Below are 20,225 nucleotides of genomic sequence, written 5' to 3' on the forward strand. Positions count from 1 at the left end.
GACGATCAATCGAAACCCCTAGTTCTCCTGAATATAGTTGGATATATATAGAAGCAAATTGTATGAAGGGTGTGGAGAGTCCTGACCCGATTCAGCATGGTGTAGCCGGCCAGTGCGGGCGGAGCGTCGCGTACGTGCGAATGTGCGATCGACGGGCGGCCGGTGGATGGAGAAGAAGTATCTCGCCGCCGCGCTGCAACGAACGGCTGGCCGCCGCCCCCAGTCCTCCGGTGAACGGCATCGACGACGACGACGAGCCGACGAAGTGAGGCGAGCGACGGGGGATCGGCCGGCTGGCGGCTGCCTGGGAATTCCTCGATGCTTCGCTCGGCTCGGGGTCATTTTCTTGGGCCAAAATGGATCGGAGCCCATTGTGACCCAAGCAACAAACTTGGGCCAAACCCATACATAATATAGGAAAAAGTACACCGAAGGTCCCTCAACTTGTCATCGAGTTACAAAATCGTCCCCCAACCACAAAACCAGATATCCGGCGTTCCTCAACTTACAAAACCGTTCATTTTAGATCCTTCGGTGGTTTTGACCGCCGGTTTTATCCTTTGTGGCGGCTGAGTCAGTGTGGGACCCACGTGTCAGCATTGCCACATCAGCTTCCTCTCTCTTTTCCCCTCTTCTCACCCTTCTCATCTCTCTCTCTCTCCCTTCTCTGCGAGGCCAGCAGTGCGAGGTGGGAGAGGAGGAGGGCGTTGGCGGCCGACGACGGGCGACGCAACGACGGTGGGGAGAGGAGCTGCGCGGCATTCGGTGGGGGAGGGGCGGCGCGAGCGGCGGGCGGCGGGGGAGGGGCGGCTAGAATAAATGGTTTTATAAGTTGAGGGACGCTGGATATCTGGTTTTATGGTTGGGGGACGATTTTGTAACTCAGATGACAAGTTGAGGGACCGTCGGTGTACTTTTTCCCATACCTATACATCCCGCGTTTTAGTGGTAAACTGGGCCGCACCTGCACGGCACGGCGGCCCGTTAGTCACGGCTGCTTTATCGAGCCGTCCCGTGCCGTGCCGGAACGGGCACGATGGTGGCACGTGGGCCGGTGTGCCGAGCAGGCCGTGCCGTACCGCGGGCCGGTCCAGGCACGGCACGGCCCACGCGCCATCGTGCCCGGGACAGCACGGCTGGGCCCGGTCCATTTATCCACCGACTCCGCGGACGCTGAGGCTGCGTGCGTCGCGGCCTCCGCTACCCGACGACGCCGCCGCGGCCCGCGTCGTCTCCTTGGCTCGCCGCCTGCGCCGTCGTCGCGCCGGTCTCCGTCGCCGGGCGCCCTGCTGCTTCCATCGCATACTCTCGCCTCTGACCCCGAGTCCATCTCCCCGTCCCGGCGTCGCCTCGGCCTCGACTCCCGTCTCCTCGAGGAGTTCGCCCCGTCGCCTGCGGCCGATCTCCATCCATCCCGCGAGCGGCGGTGCGGTGTTCCTGCTGCTTCCGCCTCCGGTGAGCACCGGCGCCGACGCGCATCCTCTCTCATTCTCATCCTTCTCTACCCCACACCTCCTCTCTTTGCCTTAACTTTGATCTTCTCTTCTCTATCTGGAAGCTAGGTTTTCTCTTTGTCTTAACCTTAGGACTAATAACAGTTTTTTCCCCCAAAAAAATTTGGGGGGTCCGCCCCTTGCTGTTGATTTTTCTAGGGCGGGAGAGGGAGGAGCGGGTGACCATGGTGAGCATGGAGGTCACCGATGAGATGTTCAAGTGCATGGAGGTTGGGCTGGCCTTCCGGGACTATGTAAGATTCTGCTGTTACACGGTGTTTTTTGCTTCTATCGACTACTGGAATTGGTGTTTCCCTTTTGCTTTGCTTGTGCCATTTTCTTCTAAGTGTTACATGGGTTATCATTGCTGTCATGGCTCTTAGGTGATGTATCGATGAATCGAAAGGCGCTGCTTGTCGAATATATCAACTTTAGTTTAGTTTAGTGGATGAATTTTAATAGAAGGGGCTTAAGGTTTCATTGGATTGGAGTGCCTAGTGAGTTCATTCATAATCGATGTCACTCCATGGACACTTGTGGTGGTAGAGGACATGTTCTTGAACAATATATGCTATTACGGGCAATTATTTTGAACTAAATATGAAGATGCCATATTTAGAGATGGCATGTTGGTATTTGTGAATTATACTAGTTCAAATAGTTTGCCATACATTCTACCTTTGATACAAAACAGTGCAACCCTCTAGTTGGTTCCATCTTAAGAGGAACAAAAACTAAATAAAGAAATAGCCATAATGGTGTTCACTTACTTAACCCCTGAAATCCTGAATTAGAAAAAAAAACTAAATAACCCCCTAAGGTGCTTACGTGGAACACCACGGAACTGAAACAATTCTCTCTTTTTTTTTTCTTTCATTTGCCTTCTCTTATCCTACTTTTCTATTCACCCCTTTTCTCTCTGATATAGCAGCTTTAGAATTTGATTACAACTTACTAGCTAAATCCTAGCTTTTTAGGGATAAAACAAAATGTTACATAATATTATTTCCTGAAATAAACAACATTAATTTGTTTTTTACTATATGTAGTGCTCGCCTTGATTATTTATGTGGCAACCCAATAACATTGCTGCAATATGAAGAGGTGTGGTGGCAGATTCATTGCCATAACCACCATCGCATCTTTCAAATGGAGTATAGATTTGGTGAAGCATTGACACATTAGCTGCTATGGTGGCAAAAGGCATGTGTAAAACCTTATCGGGTTTATTTAGATGGTATTAGATAGTTCATGGGGTTATCTAGACACTTTCGCAGTCAGAGGGCTAAGTAGATCAACCCTGACAGCTAAGTGGTAGCTTGGACTGGAAACTTTTTTTGCATGTAATAAGTCCTGTAAACAATGTTAACCAATCGAAAAGATATCAGTTTATCTCTTGGTGTACTTAATATATTTACATTTCATATCGTGAGATATTAGCAATTCATAAAGTGTGAGTGAAACTAAACAGAGAATGTGAAGAACAAAGAAATTCATCTAGTCTAACTGTAGAGCATGCTACTGTTGTTTAATTCGGGCCTTTCACCCATCATGTACAATCACACCTGTCAGTTTCTTGGCTGCTCTTTCTTCAATAATTCCTTGCGGGTATGTTGGTCGGGACGTCAATTAGCAATCTCAATGTGTACTCTGAAAATTAATGTATATTCAGTACATATTCTTTGATGAACCATTTGTACATATTTCACTTTACATTAGAATGTTGCCTAGTATCTACTGACTTAGTTAAAATATTCTCTGCACTGGCCATTTCATTCTTCTTATGGGGCTTATTTGTATTTCAGAATGGAAGAATCAGTTCTATGGATTTCCACAGCAAGGCTACAAATTACCTCGTGACAGCATGTGATGATGAATCAATTCGCCTATATGACATTCAAAATGCTGTGTGAGTATAAACAATTAATCTCAATGTTCTTTTTTGTGTCTCCAATTGTGTAAACAGTTTGAACAGCTCTTACTTTCATCCCCTCTGTTGATTTTTATAAGGTGTATTTTGATTTCAAAACTCAAGTTTGTTGATTTTGATCAAGGATTTATCAAGTTACAAGTACATTTAGTGTAAAAGCCAATATAGACACATTTCAAAGCTCTTTTGCTCAATATTTTTTATGGGTACCTAGAATATATTTTATGAGAAAACAACGGTCAAAATTTAATCTTGAGGACTCTTTAAAATTAGAATAAGCCTTATAAAAATCAAAGAAGGTAGTAATTGCCCTTTTTGCATTTAGTTGTCAGTCACTCAGTCTTGATTTTTTTTTGTACAACAATTTCAGCTCCTGTTTTACTGTACTGCAGTACTACATACATTTTATTCTGAAGGGCAAGGGCTTACCTATTCTAGTGCTTGTATTTTTTTTCTTTCAATACTGTATCTGTTTTCAAAGTATTTGATTTATATCTAAATTTTGTCAAGTAGTGATTTTATTTTGGCGGTCAATATTCAGTTATATGTATTTGAATCACTTACCTACTTTCAGGTGTTTGAAGACGATTAATAGCAAAAAATATGGGGTTGAGCTTGTGTGCTTCACTGAAAACCCAACTTATGTCTTGCATTCTTCAAAAAATGGATGGGATGGTAAGTCCTATATTGTCATAGCTTCAGAGTGATATAAGTCATGTATACAAATACTTAAAATAATTAACTGTGCAGATTCTCTCCGTCTACTCTCACTGGTCAATAACTGTTTTTTGAGATATTTCAAAGGCCATCTAGACAGGTTTGCCAAACTTTATAATAAATATAAATTCCAATAAAATATGTCGGTTAGCCAATACCAACAGAGGATACTATCTGTCTTAATCAGGGTTGTTTCTATCTCATTGTGCTCTGAGAACGGGAACATTCTCTCTGGTTCACTTGATCGAACAGTTCTCCTATGGGATTCAAGGGTTGAAAAAGCACAGGTACATTTCTCCTCAATAAGTTTACTGTTTGACTGCTTGACTACTTTCACGTCAATTTGGCAACCTGCAGTTTACAGTCAATTAAGGCTTTTACAGATTTATTTTATCTTATTTCTGATTATCGGTTAAAAAGACTTCTTATTGTCCTCCATCAGTCCATCCGATGGTGAAATATCATTCTGAAGCCCAGATGTATGATTTTTGCAACTAAATACTTACAAGCCCCTTTAATTACGTACATCATCTTTTTTTCTGAAAACGGAAATTGGGTTCCTCACAATCCTAAACAAGTCATATATGTATGCATCCATTTTATTTCTCTGAGGTTCTGTACCTTTATTGAGCATTGGGCATGTTACAGTAGAAATGTGGATGGTATGGTTGGGGAGTGTTTACTAGCAAAGCATCTCTTGGATTTTGTAGGGTTTGCTGCGTGTTCAGGGGAGGCCTGCAGTTTCTTATGATGATCAGGGTTTGGTTTTTGCAATTGCATATGGTGGCTACATAAGGATGTTTGATGCTCGAAATTTTGAGAAGGTAATGGGAATGAGTATGTTGTTTGATCTTAATTACCCAACCCATTTAACTTCTTACATCCACAGGGGCCTTTTGATATTTTCTCTGTCGGTAATGATGATTCAGAAGCCAATGTCATAAAGTTCAGCAGTGATGGCAGGCGGCTTCTTTTAACCACCAAAGCTGGGCGTGTTCATGTGCTAGATTCATTTCATGGCAATAATGTAAGCATGCAAACTATCTTTGGTAATTTATATTTTGCAGACTTGTTATGTGGAGACTTTGACCTTTTCCTTTTTCAGATAGCAACATACAATGTGAAGCCAGTGGTAAGCAATTCGACGCTGGAAGCATCATTCAGCCCTGATGGAAACCATATAATATCTGGTGACCCACTTTTCTCTAACATTCTTTGTGATTATTTGGCACATCCTCTTTCATTACCTAATATTTATTTTTCATGCAGGCTCTGGTGATGGCAGTGTATATGCTTGGAATGTTAGGAGTGGAAAGGTATGTCAAATATAGTTTTTGTACTCCCTTTGTCCCAAAATATAGCTACTGCACTTCTCCATGTATAACCGGAAGTAGCTATATTTTAGGACGGAGATCGTAGTTGTTTGAAAGAGATGATAATATGGTCGGACATGCAGGTTGCTCGCTGGGGAAGCACAGATAGTGAGCCACCGCTAATTAGATGGGCTCCAGGATCTTTGATGTTCTTGACTGCATCTTCGGAACTGTCTTGTTGGGTCCCTGATCTATCTAAGCTGGGATCCTTTACTGTTAGTAAGTAATTCGAATGGTACGAGTTGTTGTTTGTGTATGCTCAGGCCTTTGTTCTAGCTGTTTGCAAAATGACAATGTTAGGTAAAAATCTGAGCTGCAGTGGGTCAAGCCTCGGGTCAACCTAGTCTGGGCCATCTGCATTTCTTGATCTTGCCAAATTTTGGCTTTACCTACAAATGGTAAGGGTTTTTTCTGGCAATAAACGAAAAAAGCCCATAGTTGTCGTGTCGTTGGGTGATCACGGTGTGGCAAGGCCGAGGAGGGAATGAGCTATATCCCTGTTAGGCTGTTCATAGTGCGTCTACGTGGTGTGTGGCTCTAGCCCGCCACATAGGACGCCTCTTGCCATGGAAGAGAGAGTTGGGTGGGGACCATGTCTTCACTTGGAAGATCGGTCTTACTTGTGAGTTACAAGTTCAAAAACCCTTCTCTCTCTTCACCTGAGCTTAGTAGCGGTCCCACTCGAGCTCAAAAGCCCTTCTCTCTCTCTCTCTCTCCACCTGAGCTTGGCAGCAACAAGCCAACAATGATGGAGGCATGGCGGCAGCAGTAGAGAGGTGACAGGAGTGAGGTTGTCGACGAAGGCGATGGCCGACAGCGATGCACTATGCTCGATCGGCACTTGTTGGCAAGGGATAAGAGAGGCCAAATCCGACCATGGATATCGAGCTCGAGGCCAGATCAGGCCATGACATCAGGCGGTGGTGCTGGATACGGTTTCCTTGTGGTCTCGAGCGGCGTCCGAAAGTGGAGGGGCATGATGGGGAGAGGCCGCCGCGGACATAGTTCGTTGCTGAGGTGGGGAAGTTGGGAGACGCCGGAGGTAGTGGCCGTCACGATATTGTTCTTGTCACTGGGGATGAGAGAGGTGCTAGCGGTGGCAGAGCTCATCGCTAGGGTGGAGAGGTCGCCGGTGCAAAGTTCGTTGCCCAGGTGGGGTAACTGGGGAGAGCGCGTTGGTGGCGGAGTTTGTTGCCAATGAACTTGTCGAGATGGTGTGCGTGAGAAGGGGAGAGGGTTGTGGGGGTGGACCCGGTGATAGTGGTGATTTATATTCTTTTCTCAATTTTAGGAGGGTTAGTGTAAAATTTGCACTTCTTTGTAAATTGAGAAAAATATGAGGGTTGAAATCAAAAGTGGTAGGGGCTAAAGCGAAAAATTAAAATCACTCATGAGGCCATTTGCACTGTGTGGAAACTAATTTTGGACCCATGTCTAAAGCCTATGTGGCTTTTTTAGTTCCTCATACGTGCAGCTTGCGTTGCTACTGCCCTTATTGCACCAACCCTAGCTCTGTCGCTGGTACGTCCACAGCCAGAACAAACCTCAACCTGTCACCCGTGGCCTACACAGTATAGACGGGCCTGCGTTGGTGAGCCACCTAGCCACCCCGCCCACTAATCCATTCGACCAAATTTTGGTTTGTTACCGTTCCTAATTTTTCATGGGTGGAAGATTTTAAAAGTATCAAACCTCACTATCGACGAATATGTTCTGTGCCACTGAAAAAATAATTAGCCATAATACAGAGCGTCCATGTCAAACTTGAAACTTGAACTCGAGTGAGCATGTTACAACATAAGAAACCTTATCGGTTAAGTTATACTCACTTCACAATGCTTTTGTTTTTTAAACAAAAGAGAAGTGGATTATTCGTGCCACGCTTTTAAAAATATAATTTCTCAAAAAAGAATGAATTTCACACAATTATAGATATATCCCAAAACTACAGATTTAATATCAAATTTGTTACAAAATTATAAATTTTGGATAGAGTATTGCAAAACTACATATTTAGTAACAAAGTTATTACAAAATTATAGATTTAACATTAATTTAATCACAAATCTTAAACGTATATAACTCAAACATAATATTAATATTATTGGTAAAGATTAAACCCCAAAAGGCCAAAAGGATAGTTTCGGGGTAATTTTATTGTTTAAATATGTAGATTTATGATACTTAGTTTTAAACCTATAGCTTTGTGATACATCACCTTAAATGTATAGTTTTATGATAATTTGGTGAAATTATCTGTATTTTCTTGAAATTTACTTTAAAAAACATATTGGTTGTTGCTTCGATAACTTCTTTCTAAGCTATATAACTTCATAATCTATAATATTTGATCAGTCCGTGTACTGATTTATGGCCTAATCAATTGTTTTGAGTAGCTAGGGATGCCAGCGAGCAGCACATATCCCACATCAAAAACCCTGCATGCTAGTTTATTTTCTACTCCGTACTAAAACAAGGAAAAACTTGTACGGTGTATATGCAAATCGCAACCCTGTCTCACTTGCATCCGTTTTGAATGTGGGAAGCGTATTTTGCCATAGCATGGGTGGATCCACCTCCAGCCATGGTGGAGCCAGAATTTTTTCCAACCGTAGGGTACAATTTTATCTTTGTTATCTTTTTGTTTTTGAAGCTTTGAAATGCATTTTCAATGGCTATTTAAGCTAAGGAGTAGGGATGCAGCCCAAGTTGCCTTGTCACCCGGCAAACCATGAAAACCACGCAATGAATTTGAATGTTTTTTGATGATTTAAAAGCACAAAGTTTATAGCAAAAACATGATATGACAATATTTATTTAGGTTATATTCCCTCCATTTCAAAATATAGCAACCTACCATTCCACATTAGAAGCCTCATTGTTTTGTTTATGTTTATACTTATAAGTCAAAATTTAAAATTTAGAACTTAATTTTATTTTTTTTAAGAAGTTTATTTTACCATATTTGTTTTTAGTCACTAAGAACACGCATAGAAAATATGTACTTATAAATTATTTTTTTTACTAATAAACAATTCGAAAACAATGAGGCTATAGACTGAGGGAGTAACGTTTTATTAAGATCGATGATTGTGCCATGACAGCTTCAACATGGTGTTGGAAATGGACCGACCCTGCTAGGTTGCTGCAGAAATATTCCATGCTACAGAAAGCTGGATTAGAAATCACTCGCTTAAGTCAACTCAACCTGCCACAGATTGGCCGTTGCTCTTCAGTGTAACAGCCACGGCCCCTACGCAAGTAACAGCACGATGCTCATAGAGCACGTCTTGGTGTCCAAAGCCCAAACAACCCGGTACTTTTTTACCTCCACACTGGCTTGTCACACCACAGGCTAACACAGGCTATCGATTATACCAGCGAAAAGACGGGCACGTCCTACACTGCACAGCCACAGCGATGAAGCGTGGTGACTACTGGTGAATCGCACAGCAAACATTCAGTTCTGTTTGCAGTAAAACATCCACGCTCTTTAATTAGCACGAGATTTTAAGTCTAGAGTGTCTACCATTTCACCGTCAAGGCAACCCTCAGATCCTCTGTTAGTGAATGTTGTTTTCAGGACGCAGCTGCCAGCAACAGTTTTTGACCCTTTTTTTTCATTTTCTGTTGCTGTGTCATGTACTGATACTGAAAGTACTACCAGGTTGGCTATGGGGACGACGAGATCCAAACATTTCGTGACAGTACATAACCTTGTGTGCAGTTGAGAGGCATGCAATGTAACCCTGGAAGCAATGCCTGTCGGCCGGTCCTACTTGTACGTAATCCTGCACAATTGGATTAGGCTAGTATAGATTGGATTGATTAGTTTTGTGTAGTAGTGGAGTAGTAACACTTTTAGTGGCCTCGGGAATTGTGCAAACAAAACACCGGTGCAGCCTTTCTCGCGTAGCAGCCATGATTAACTTCTTTGTTTAAGCAGCGGGGTGCAGTGCACATCATACGTCTCCCATTCCCAGAGACATGCACGCCAATGCTTTCCAAACTTTCTCCTACACAAAAATTCTTTTACAGCAACTAGTAATCTAGTGTAGGCGTAGCTTTCTTACTTTAATTTTTTCTCTTTAACCTCTATGTACACTGACCTCACTCACCTCACGCTCTACTGATTTGATTACCGTGCATTTCACTCGATTGCTATATCCCATAATATACTCCCTCCGTCCCAATATATTAAAACATAGAATTAGATGGGACATTTCCTAGTACTACGAATCTGGACAGGCCGTAGTCCTAGAAAATGTCCCATTCAATCCTAGGTTTTAATATATTGAGAAGCCTATCCAGATTTGTAGTATTAGAAAATATCTTATTCGATCCTAGGTTTTAATATATTGGGACGGAGGGAGTATGCCTTTTCACTGGGCCGGCAAAGTGGCAAACGAAAAGGCATCAGGTGAGAAACGACGTGCACATTTGGGCATCTCTCTTTCCACTAAAGTTTGAATCCGGCAAGCAAGCCATGAGATCGACCACCAAGCTGTAGTATGTGGCAACAACAACCTTTTTTTTTTTTTCAGAAAGTAGCGACCCAAAATGCCGTGTAAAAGGATATGAGATTAGGTGAGGTTGGATGAGCTAATCCTAATCGTCGAAAGAAAAGCTCACGAACCGCTCCAAGAATCGCTCACGCTCACCTCACCTAATCTCGATCTACGCAGGAAAAAGGAACAAAAAAAACCACAAGTATCTGAAGAGTGAATACGCAGTGCAGCACGAACCAACCGGCGAGACAATGCATGCGTTGCACATGAGCTCCAGCCAGCCAGCTACAGTGGCCTTTTTCTCGTTTTGTTTTTTCGCGTTCCAGGTGAGATTTTGGGAAAGGGATGGACGCCGTGTGTACGTCGCCGTCGGGAGAGCGGATTCTGCTGCACCGCACCGACCCGCGGGCGGTCGCCGTCGGCACGCAAATTCCGGCGACGCGCGGTGGAACCACGCGTTCGGTTCGGCTGCTCGCTGCTGCCGTGTGCTCGGTGGTAGGCGGCAACACCACGTAATTGTACGTTACGCTGTGCACGCGTGGCTGTCCCCGTCTCCACTCGCGATAGGTATGCAAGCGGATCAACCTATGAGAACTCACTTACATGTAAAATAAATAGGTAATTAGTAGATTGATTCATAAGTTACCTATCAATTTAATCTGTAAATAGGTTTATGAATCGACTCACTTGTATTTATAGATACGATAAATCTAACCATAACATAAAAAATTATTATGAGTTATTACTTGATATAAGTAGTGGGTTCGTAAATTGGTTATTTGAGGAGGACAAGAACCCGAACCCGACGCGGTTATTTCGCTTCGACGTGACACCAGTGGTATCTCGCGCCGTATAGACAATTCGACAAGCGTCAACACGCGAACGGTGATGACTGATGAGATAATGTGTAAGGTTCTAGAAACAAAAAAGAAAAGTAAACGACATCTGAAACAAGAATATATACTGCGACCTCTGCAGGTGTCATCGCGACAATTCCGAAGGTAATTAATATACGGATTAAGGGTAATCTGTACAAAACAAGTTGAAAGAAAACTTTTGTCTTAAGGACTGCGGCCGGTTAATCAGAGGAATGAAATTCTAATGATCGAAACTTGAGAACTAAAATGATGATGTTACCTTGATCACAGAGTAACTCGGAGAAAAAAAAATTACACGATCTTTTACGCGAAAGATTTACTACTTCTTGGTGATGGTTAGTTCCTCGAGCCAGTCCAGGATCCTGCTGCGACGAACACTCTGAGCTTTCTTGTCGCCGGCCTTGTTCTTGTTCTTGGCCTTGGCCCTCTTCGCCGCCGCCGGCAAGGTGACTGGCTCCACCACGTCGGGGGAGCACTTGCACCCGAAGCTGTCGCCGAAGAGACCCACCACCGGATGCTTCTTGTCGGCGGCGGTGCTCGCCGGCTCGAACCGTGCGCTCCTGCTGCTGCCGACTTTTGCTGCGGCGGCGGCGTTCTTGGAATCTGTGGAGCGTGGAGGGTACACGTCCGGGGCGCCGACGACGCCGAGGCGGAAGATGCCCCACGCGGTGGCCGGCGGCGGCGGGGGAGCCGACCCGGTGCTGCGGCGCGGCGGCCGGGTGCGCAGCTGCGGCGACGGGCTCGGGTGCGCGTAGAACAGGCTGCTCGACAGAGACCGCCGCGGCTGCTGCTGCTGCTGCGGCGGCGGATGCGCGGCGGAGTGGTCGGAGGAGGCGCTCTTGGACGACTCGCTCCGGCTGACGCAGCCGCTGCTGCTGCCGCTGGAGCTCGCGCTCCGGCTGTCGGACCGCGAGCCGAACCCCACGGTGGACGCCACCGACTCCGACCGCGGCAGAACACCAAGCCCGGCCGCATCGCCAGCCGCCGCCGACGAGAGCCTTAGAGGCAGCAGCTTCCCCTGGGAGAACACCTCGTCGGCCACGCACATGTCGGCCGCCGCGGCGCCGGCGCCGGCAGAGACGAGCCCACCGGACGACAGTACACAGAACTCAAAATCGTCGCCCGTGTCCTTCGCAACAGAGCCACCGCCGCCGGCGGCGTCGGCAGCGCCGGCCATGGCTTGATGCTTCTCTTGGTCCATGGAGTGATGGAGAGAGAGAAGGGAGAAGAAGAAATCAAGAAATGGTCAGGTTTTTTTTCCCTTTGGTCTTCTTTTTGGCTGTTCGGTTTTAAAACTCGGAAGACACGCAGGGGATTTTGTGGTGGCTGCGCCGCTGGGCCCACACTGATGAGGTGGTCTACTCCGGTCAATTTTATGTTGTTGGGGCCCTAAGAAAATGTCAGTACATTAGTACACTTGGTAGCCATCATTGGTCAATGTTGGTACAAACATGGAAGGATATCATCTGGATTGGAAGCTACTAATGCTTGTCTCATTAGCTCAAATCCAAGTCAAAGGTCTTCATTATTGTCGGTTATCGCGGTAACCGGACTTATCAACGGGATATGGTAACGCAAACCGCGTAACGTATGGACCAAGTTTAGAATCATGCTAGTAAAGTTTGCATGGAATTCACAAGCTTATATGAGCACATAGATTCTTAAAAAGCATAATTGCGTAATAAGAGAGAGTCTTGATACATCAATTACCGCGGTAACCAGGCTTATCAATGAGGTGCGATAACAGTAACTGCCTATCCAAGTTTAGAATCATGCTAGTAGAGTTTGCATGAAATTCATTAACTTACATAGCAAACCGATTCTTAAAAAAACACAATTCCATAACCAGAGTGATAGTTGAAACAAGGTCTCCCTAAAGGTCAGTTATCACGGTAACGGGCTTATCAACAGGATGTGGTAACGGAAACCACCCACCCAAGTTTAGAATCAAGCCAAAGATTCTTAAAAAAAACATTACTCCTATCTCATAACAGAGAGATAGAGAGCTTAATTTATGTGAAAAAATGCATAGAATTTTCATGTGAAATTGTTTGATTTATAGAGGAAAAACAAGGTCATATATTTTGGTCAGAAATTTTTCCAAGAGAACGTACATTTCGCTAGAAACAACATTTATTGTAGAGATGACATTTCACTCTTCACTACCATAACTACCATGATCCTGCCTGATTACACCCATTCCCATTTAAAATTCAGAAGATTCGTCCACTGGTCATATTAAAATGCTCCTGCAATCCATCAACAGAACAAGTCCTTTCCTCCATACCTAAACCAATCAGCCCAAAAATGAAAATGTTGTCCTGCTTGCTCTGACCCTTCCATCTGGCCTCAACACGCAATTCCATCTTCGTTTCCTCCGAATCAACAACAGCAACAATTCAGAATAACCCATGACGCATCTCGCATCTCTTTGTCCTGGCACAACAACGAATACGTTTCACCGTCCCAGTCCAAGCCCATTGCGTCAGAACTCAGTAAAAATTTCACGACCAGAGCTTACCAATTGCGCCCTGTATCGGCGTAATTTACTCGAGTAAATGAGCCATGATTACGTACAAAACCTCAAATCTGTTGCATAACTGCGCCGAATCAAACGCATCGACATCACGGTGACGCGATTCGCGGTGACGAAATCAGGGAAAATCTGTCGTTTTAGTATATTTTTACCGTCGTCTGAACGGCACCTCTGCAACTGTCCCAGGAAAAAGGGGGAAGCCGGTCAGCGTTAACGTCACCTAATTATGCCGCGAAGAGACCTGCAGGAAAGGGATTAATCCTAGCAAATCACGATCGTTGCGGATTAGTTGATGGTTAGGAGTTGCAAATCACTTCATTAATTGGGCATCCAGCAGCTGCAATTTCAGCTCAAGCTCCTTTGCGCCCGTGACCTCATAATCGAGAGCTCGGCTCTTTAGCTGTATTCATGTCGTCCTTTGACTGCTCTTGTTGCAGCTGCTGCAATAGCAGTTACCTGGTCTGGTGACTGGTGAGATGCAGTGCAAAAAGTGTGCAGTTTCACTGTTTCACAAGCTCAGTTCATTGCATTGCAGTTGCAGGCGGCTGTACTGTACCAACTGCCAACTACTTCTACTACTCCTACCGTCCTACGGTCCTACTGCCAACGAAGGATCCAGTTTGTTTTGTTGCTAGTTTTTGCTGTATTGCTCAGGGAATGCATCAGGAATAAGCCTTATGAATTTTTGATTGGGCAGATTCTGAGCCCATAAGCAGTGCCAATCATGGGCCATTAAAATCAAACAAGGTTCAAAGTGAAGCCCATTTGAAGCAAACAATTGCATACCGAATAAAGTCTAATTTAACACCCTCAAAAATATAGGTTGGATATGATTTTTATTTTTTTATCCCTCAACTACAAAACCGCTTCCTCAGTGGGAAGCAGTGTTGAGCGGACCTGCGCCGGCTTGCCTACTGTAGTTCTTGCACCTGTCCGTGCGAAACAGCGAAGAAAGAATGAGTGGGTGTTGAGTGCTAACATGTGGTAATGTGGACCCCATAATTTTCCTATTTCTTTCACTCACCACTTACATGTGGGTCTTATGTCTATTTTTCATTTCTCCGATGATTGGGATACCATGTGGACGTCAAGTTCAAAACAGTTGAGAGAGTCATTTTACACGGTTTTAATAGTTGGAAAAATCAATATAACCAGGTTTGTGGTTGAAAGATATGAATTAGATCTGACATTTACTAAGGGAACTAAATTAGACTTTTTCGATTTCAGGTTGGGTTTGTGAAACTGGGCTGGGAACATGTCAACCCATATCAGAGGTAGCAATTATTCTGGTTTGGGGGAGATGGTTTGGGGGAGATGGTTGGCGGCTGAGAATGACGGAAGCCCGAATGAGCAATATGGACATATGACGTCAAAACTCAATCTAGTAAGTAGTGCTCCCTCCGTATTTTAATGTATGACACCGTTGACTTTTCGACCAACGTTTGATCATTCGTTTTATTAAAAAATTTTGTGTAAATATGAAAATATTTATGTCATGTTTAAAGAACATTTGATGATGAATCAAGTCACAATAAAATAAATAATAATTACATAAATTTTTTAAATAAGATGAATGGTTAAACATTAGGTAAAAAATTAATAACGTCATACATTAATATATACGGAGGTAGTAGTAAAGTAGAGAACTCAAGGACGAAACGTTTCATCAATGGCGAATGTGCTTAGTCTCGACGTCGCTAATTTCTTCTGGTCAAAACTTTCAAGGTTTGACTGGTTTGGACAAAGCATTTTAGAAATATGTCATGACTCATATAGTCATATATATGGATCCAATCATCCAAAGTTGGTGCTTGAAATTGTTGGTCTACGTGAGTCCTCATGACATAGACATACGGTGCATGTGTCCCGCTTACCGCATATACCTCCATTAGCTTTAAATCGGAGCCGCTTCAATACTTACCAATAAGTTCTACTGCATATGGTGAGTTTTCTCTGTGATAATTCAAACACCCGGAAGCAAGAACACATATCAGTACAACCTCTATCCTACAAAGACTTTATTTTATACTGACTTGGCCTCTCACATCGCCCCCCGTGTAGACAACCGCACCGGGGAGGGGGGGTGGGGGGCTTCAACCCTAGTCGTCGTCACCACCACCCTCCCTCCTCCGTCTCGATGCCACCAGAAACCACGCACGGAACGATACGGTGGCAACATATCCCGTTTGCCTCCTAGCTCCGCCATGGAGATTAGGTGGCAGTGACGATGACAAGCGGCGTGGTGGCTTCACTATTGAACTCGACGACTAGATCTGGTGCTTTTTGAGAGCTGAGGTGTACTGGGTCGATGGCTGGGGTGGAGGTGGCGCAAGGTGGCCAACAGTGACAACAATAGTAGGTTGCCATATCCGATATCAATGTGGCTAGATCTGACACCCCGATAGCGGATTCCACAGAGGTTGAGGAGAGCAAACTACAACATAACAACGAGAGCTTGGATGCGTCGTGACTCGGCTTGGTCCATATGGAGGCGAGGCGGCAAGATGCGGCTATGGAGGAGGGGGTGCAGCCTGAAAGATCTATTCCCTAGAATTGCCTTTGTAAGAGGAGATTGGAAGATCTATTACCCTAAGAGTGTGGTGATTATTTTGGTGATTTATGACAACCCATGTTGGAAGATATTAGGTTGAGTTTCGACATCAAGCTGAAAGATTGAAGGTAGAAGATGGACATTACAGCTTGATGAGGAGCAAGTAAAGATATTGACGATACGGGGACACGGGGTATGAGTGGCTATATATGGCAAGATCGTGAAGGGCAATCAAGACTCGGCTACAATGGATCATGAGGAGGTGAAGGGAAAGCAAGAGGCTTGGCGCCGATGGACTCAATCTGGTGGTGAAGGGCGAGCAAAGACTTTGTCACGATGGACCGTGCGAGGCCATTTGAAGCCGTGAGTAATCCACATCAATTATTTGAAGAGCGCAAGATGGAATGCCGAAGATCAATAGGATGTAATTCGTTGATGAACATCAAGCCAAAAGCCAAAGTGGTCATTGATCAAGACAAATATATAGTCAATTTTGGATTAATGTGCTTAATGAGTTATAGGTGAGAATAGTCCTAGTAGTGAGATGGCGTTGGTGTTGGCAACTGTCAAGGTGAAGCAAGAAGATGACAAGAAAACATTCCAAGTGGTATAGATTTCCTATTTGCATTTGAGTATACGAATTCCGTACTATTAAGAGTGATGCATTGTTGATGTGTTTGTTTATCTCTCGGTACTCAAAGTGACCCATGCAAGTGTTACCTTGAGAGAAACCAGAGCCTTAAACTAACCTATGAGTGGTTCAGAGCTTGGTTGGGTTGGATAACTGTCAGGGTTACGGGTAAGGTATACCCTCTACCCTTTGATATACGTCACATATCGATATGGTATACTTGCGCGTATAAGGACGTTTTCAGCATACGTTAAGGAAATTCATCATGGAGTTCACAGATGGAAGGAGTCCTACTCGGACAGAACTGGGTCGTCATTGTATCGTGCCGGGTCCGATGTCTCCGAGTCCTACTTGGAGACTAGTTGACCTGCGATATAAAAGGGACCCCTCGGGAGGACCTAAGGCATCGAATCTCATAGTCAGCACATCCACCACATCCTACGGAGTTGAAGCCTACAGGAGCCAAGTTGCCGGGAGATCTAATCGAACCTGTTCGATTACGATCTCGTCGGTATCATCGAGTTCTGCTTTTCTCTCTATAATCTGTGGTTTCCATCATATAATCCCATATCAACTGGATTAGGGCTATTACCTATCAAGGGGCCTGAACCAGTATAATCTTTGTTTTTTGTCTGCTTGATGTCGTATTACGTAGATCCTCGTACCAGCGTACCCTAGTACCCTCTATATCTGGTCTACGGGTATCCCCCGTCGACAGTGGCACGCCAGGTAGGGGGACTTGGTGCTCAAGGTTCTACTACTATGTCATCCAGCTTCGTCGACAACAGCGTCAACACCAACCTCAACAAAGGAGTTCCTGCTTCAACAATGCTGGTGTGGACTCAAGTCGGCGAAACCGTCTTCCCGGTTTACACCACGGTGCTGATCTCGTCTGGTCCATCAATGACCGGAAGCAAGAATGCAGTGGCTAGAACCTAGGATGACTCCATGTCGAAGGATCCTCCCGCCGAAGCGGAGAACGGAACGTCGACGACATCCGAGCCCGAGAAGGATCCTAGTGCGGCCAAACCTTGTCTTTCCGACAAGAATCACGAGCCGGCGAGGATGACTTCCGTGGTGACAAGGTCCTGGTGTCCTATCCACAAAACCAGAAAACACACCTTGCAAGCCTGCTGGGTTTTTCTCAACGTCCACGCTGAAATTCATGCCTGCAAAGAGCGTGGAATTCAGCGTACTTCTCCAACTCGTGATGTCTATTGTCCTGTTCACAAGACAAAGAATCACGACCTCTCGAGCTGCAAGGTCTTTCTCAGTGCCATGAAGACGTCACCTCCTAAGGTCCAGCAGTCACGTATCCCCCTCAGGGATGAGGACAAGGAACAAGGAGCAACGCTGATCTCAGATCGATTCGTTGGGGTAATCGACATCGATCCCCACGAACCGTCAGTCCTGCACCTGCTCGAAGACTATGACTCATCGTCGACAAGTACGCCACGCGAGGTATTGGCTATCGACGGGACCGGCACGTCAGCGCGCGCTAACACGGAAGCGGAAAATCAAGTGACTACATTGGCCCAGCACATCAGGGCCGTCAACGCAATATTGAGGGAAACCCCCTACGATCCCGTTCAGAATGACGATCTCGCACGGTGGACAGAACGGCTACGGGAATCAGTGACTAACCTCAGCAACGTGTTCGAAGAGGCCGTTGCTGCAGCGCACCCGGAACAGCCACCAACTGGCGGTGCTGATGGCGAAAACCCTGAACAGCGGGAATCGCCTCATCGAGCCACCCCTTTACCTCGTGGCACCGGCGATCTCCGTGATCACCTGAATGGCCGCCGAGAGGCACGACGTGCACGAGACAATGAGAACCATTCCCGACATCGCGTCTCTTCACGACGTCACGATAACGAAGAACGAGGAGGCCGTTCGAGCGAAGACCGAGACCATGATAACCGCCACGATCACGATGATCGCGAACGATGGGTGCTGGGCGATACTAGTCGAGGACGCCGCCATAATGACGACGACGACGGAGATCGGCACCGGGACAACAACGGGAGACAACGACAGGATTCTCGAGAACCTGGCCGACGCCCTCGTAATCGTACACCGGAACCAAGTGACCCATCGTCATCGTCGTCATCTTCCTTATTCTCATCATCAGATAGACATCCACGAAGGACGTACGATCGCCGACAACCCACTGCCCCCAGCGCTGGGTGTAGAGCTTTCAGTCATTCGCTGCATGATGTCCGATGGCCTGAGAGATTCCGACCAGGAGCAATAGAGAAGTACGATGGGAGTACCGACCCAGAAGAATTCCTTCAGGTTTACTCCACGGTACTCTACGCTGCCGAAGCAAACAACAACGCGTTGGCGAATTATTTGCCAACTGCATTGAAAGGCTCTGCGCGTTCATGGCTGATGCATCTCCCGCCTTACTCGATTTCTTCGTGGGCAGACCTGTGGCAGCAGTTCGTCGCCAACTTCCAAGGAACTTACAAGCGCCACGCGATCGAAGACGACCTACATGCGTTGACACAGAACCCGGGTGAATCCTTGAGGGATTATGTTCGGTGCTTTAGTGAGTGCATAAATACAATCCCCGAAATCACCGACGCTTCTGTAATCCGCGCCTTCAAGTTCGGTGTCAGAGATCGCTATACTACCTAGGAGTTGGCAACGAGGTGTGTCACGACTACTCGAAGATTATTCAAAATTGTCGATCGATGCGCTCACGCGGACAACGCACTGAGACGCAAGAACGACAAACTGAAGACCGGAGGAGAGAAGAAACTAGCCAAGGACGCACCTGAGTCAAGCAAGAAGAAAAATCGCAAGAGTGGGAAAAGGAAAGCTCAAGCGGAAGTTCTCGCAACTGAATACGCAGACCCTCCCAAGCGCCCAGACCCACAAGGCAGCGACACGAAGAAAACATGGTGCCCTATACACAAGTCGGACAAACACTCTCTAGAAGATTGCCTCGTCTTCAAAAAGTCGCTCGCAAAACACATGGCATTGGAAAAAGGCAAGCGAGTACGTGTGGTCGAGAAGGACGCTGAGGCGGCTACTCAGGAATCGGACTCAGCATACCTAGACTCCGATCTCCATGTCTCGCACATCTTCGGAGGTTCCACGACATACTCCTCAAAGCGAGAATACAAGAAAGTGGAACGTGAAGTCTGTTCGACGTGGCAGGGAGCTGCGCCCAAGATGAAGTGGTCTGAACAGAAGATAGAATTCTCAGAAGAGGACCACCCCAAGACTGCTGTCATCCCAGGGCGATATCCGATCGTGGTCGAACCCACTATTCAGAATATCAAGGTCGTGCGAGTTTTGATCGACGGCGGCAGCTCAATTAACCTCCTCTTCGCCAGTTCCTTGGACGCGATGGGGATCCCACGAAGCGAGTTGACACCCACCAATCAACCCTTCCATGGAATCACTCCTCAGTCATCGTCCAAACCATTGGGTAAAATTACGTTGTCTATAACTTTCAGCCAAGCAAATAACTTCCGAACAAAGCAGATCACCTTTGATGTCGCTGAATTCAATACAACATACAATGCCATCATTGGGAGAACTACACTCGCGAAGTTCATGACCGCATCTCACTACGCGTATCAAGTGCTCAAGATGCC

At 45.7% G+C, this 20,225-nt stretch overlaps 2 protein-coding genes across 2 annotated transcripts; one reads left to right on the forward strand and one right to left on the reverse strand.

The window, feature by feature from the left end:
- The first annotated feature begins 1,194 nt into the window (after window positions 1–1,194).
- On the forward strand, window positions 1,195–5,769 carry LOC127778390 (protein ANTHESIS POMOTING FACTOR 1). The gene is made up of 11 exons (XM_052304983.1): window positions 1,195–1,455; window positions 1,653–1,747; window positions 3,299–3,402; window positions 3,998–4,098; window positions 4,174–4,240; window positions 4,328–4,427; window positions 4,851–4,964; window positions 5,030–5,167; window positions 5,246–5,330; window positions 5,410–5,456; window positions 5,597–5,769. The coding sequence occupies exons 2-11, from the start codon at window positions 1,679–1,681 to the stop codon at window positions 5,738–5,740; spliced, it is 969 nt and encodes a 322-aa protein (XP_052160943.1). The 5' UTR covers window positions 1,195–1,455; window positions 1,653–1,678; the 3' UTR covers window positions 5,741–5,769.
- A 5,233-nt stretch (window positions 5,770–11,002) lies between these two features.
- LOC127779936 (uncharacterized) lies at window positions 11,003–12,451 on the reverse strand. The gene has a single exon (XM_052306870.1). The coding sequence runs from the start codon at window positions 12,098–12,100 to the stop codon at window positions 11,219–11,221; it is 882 nt and encodes a 293-aa protein (XP_052162830.1). The 5' UTR covers window positions 12,101–12,451; the 3' UTR covers window positions 11,003–11,218.
- Window positions 12,452–20,225: the final 7,774 nt, after the last annotated feature.

This window comes from Oryza glaberrima, chromosome 7 (genome assembly GCF_000147395.1).
Source record: "Oryza glaberrima chromosome 7, OglaRS2, whole genome shotgun sequence".
NCBI lineage: Eukaryota > Viridiplantae > Streptophyta > Magnoliopsida > Poales > Poaceae > Oryza > Oryza glaberrima.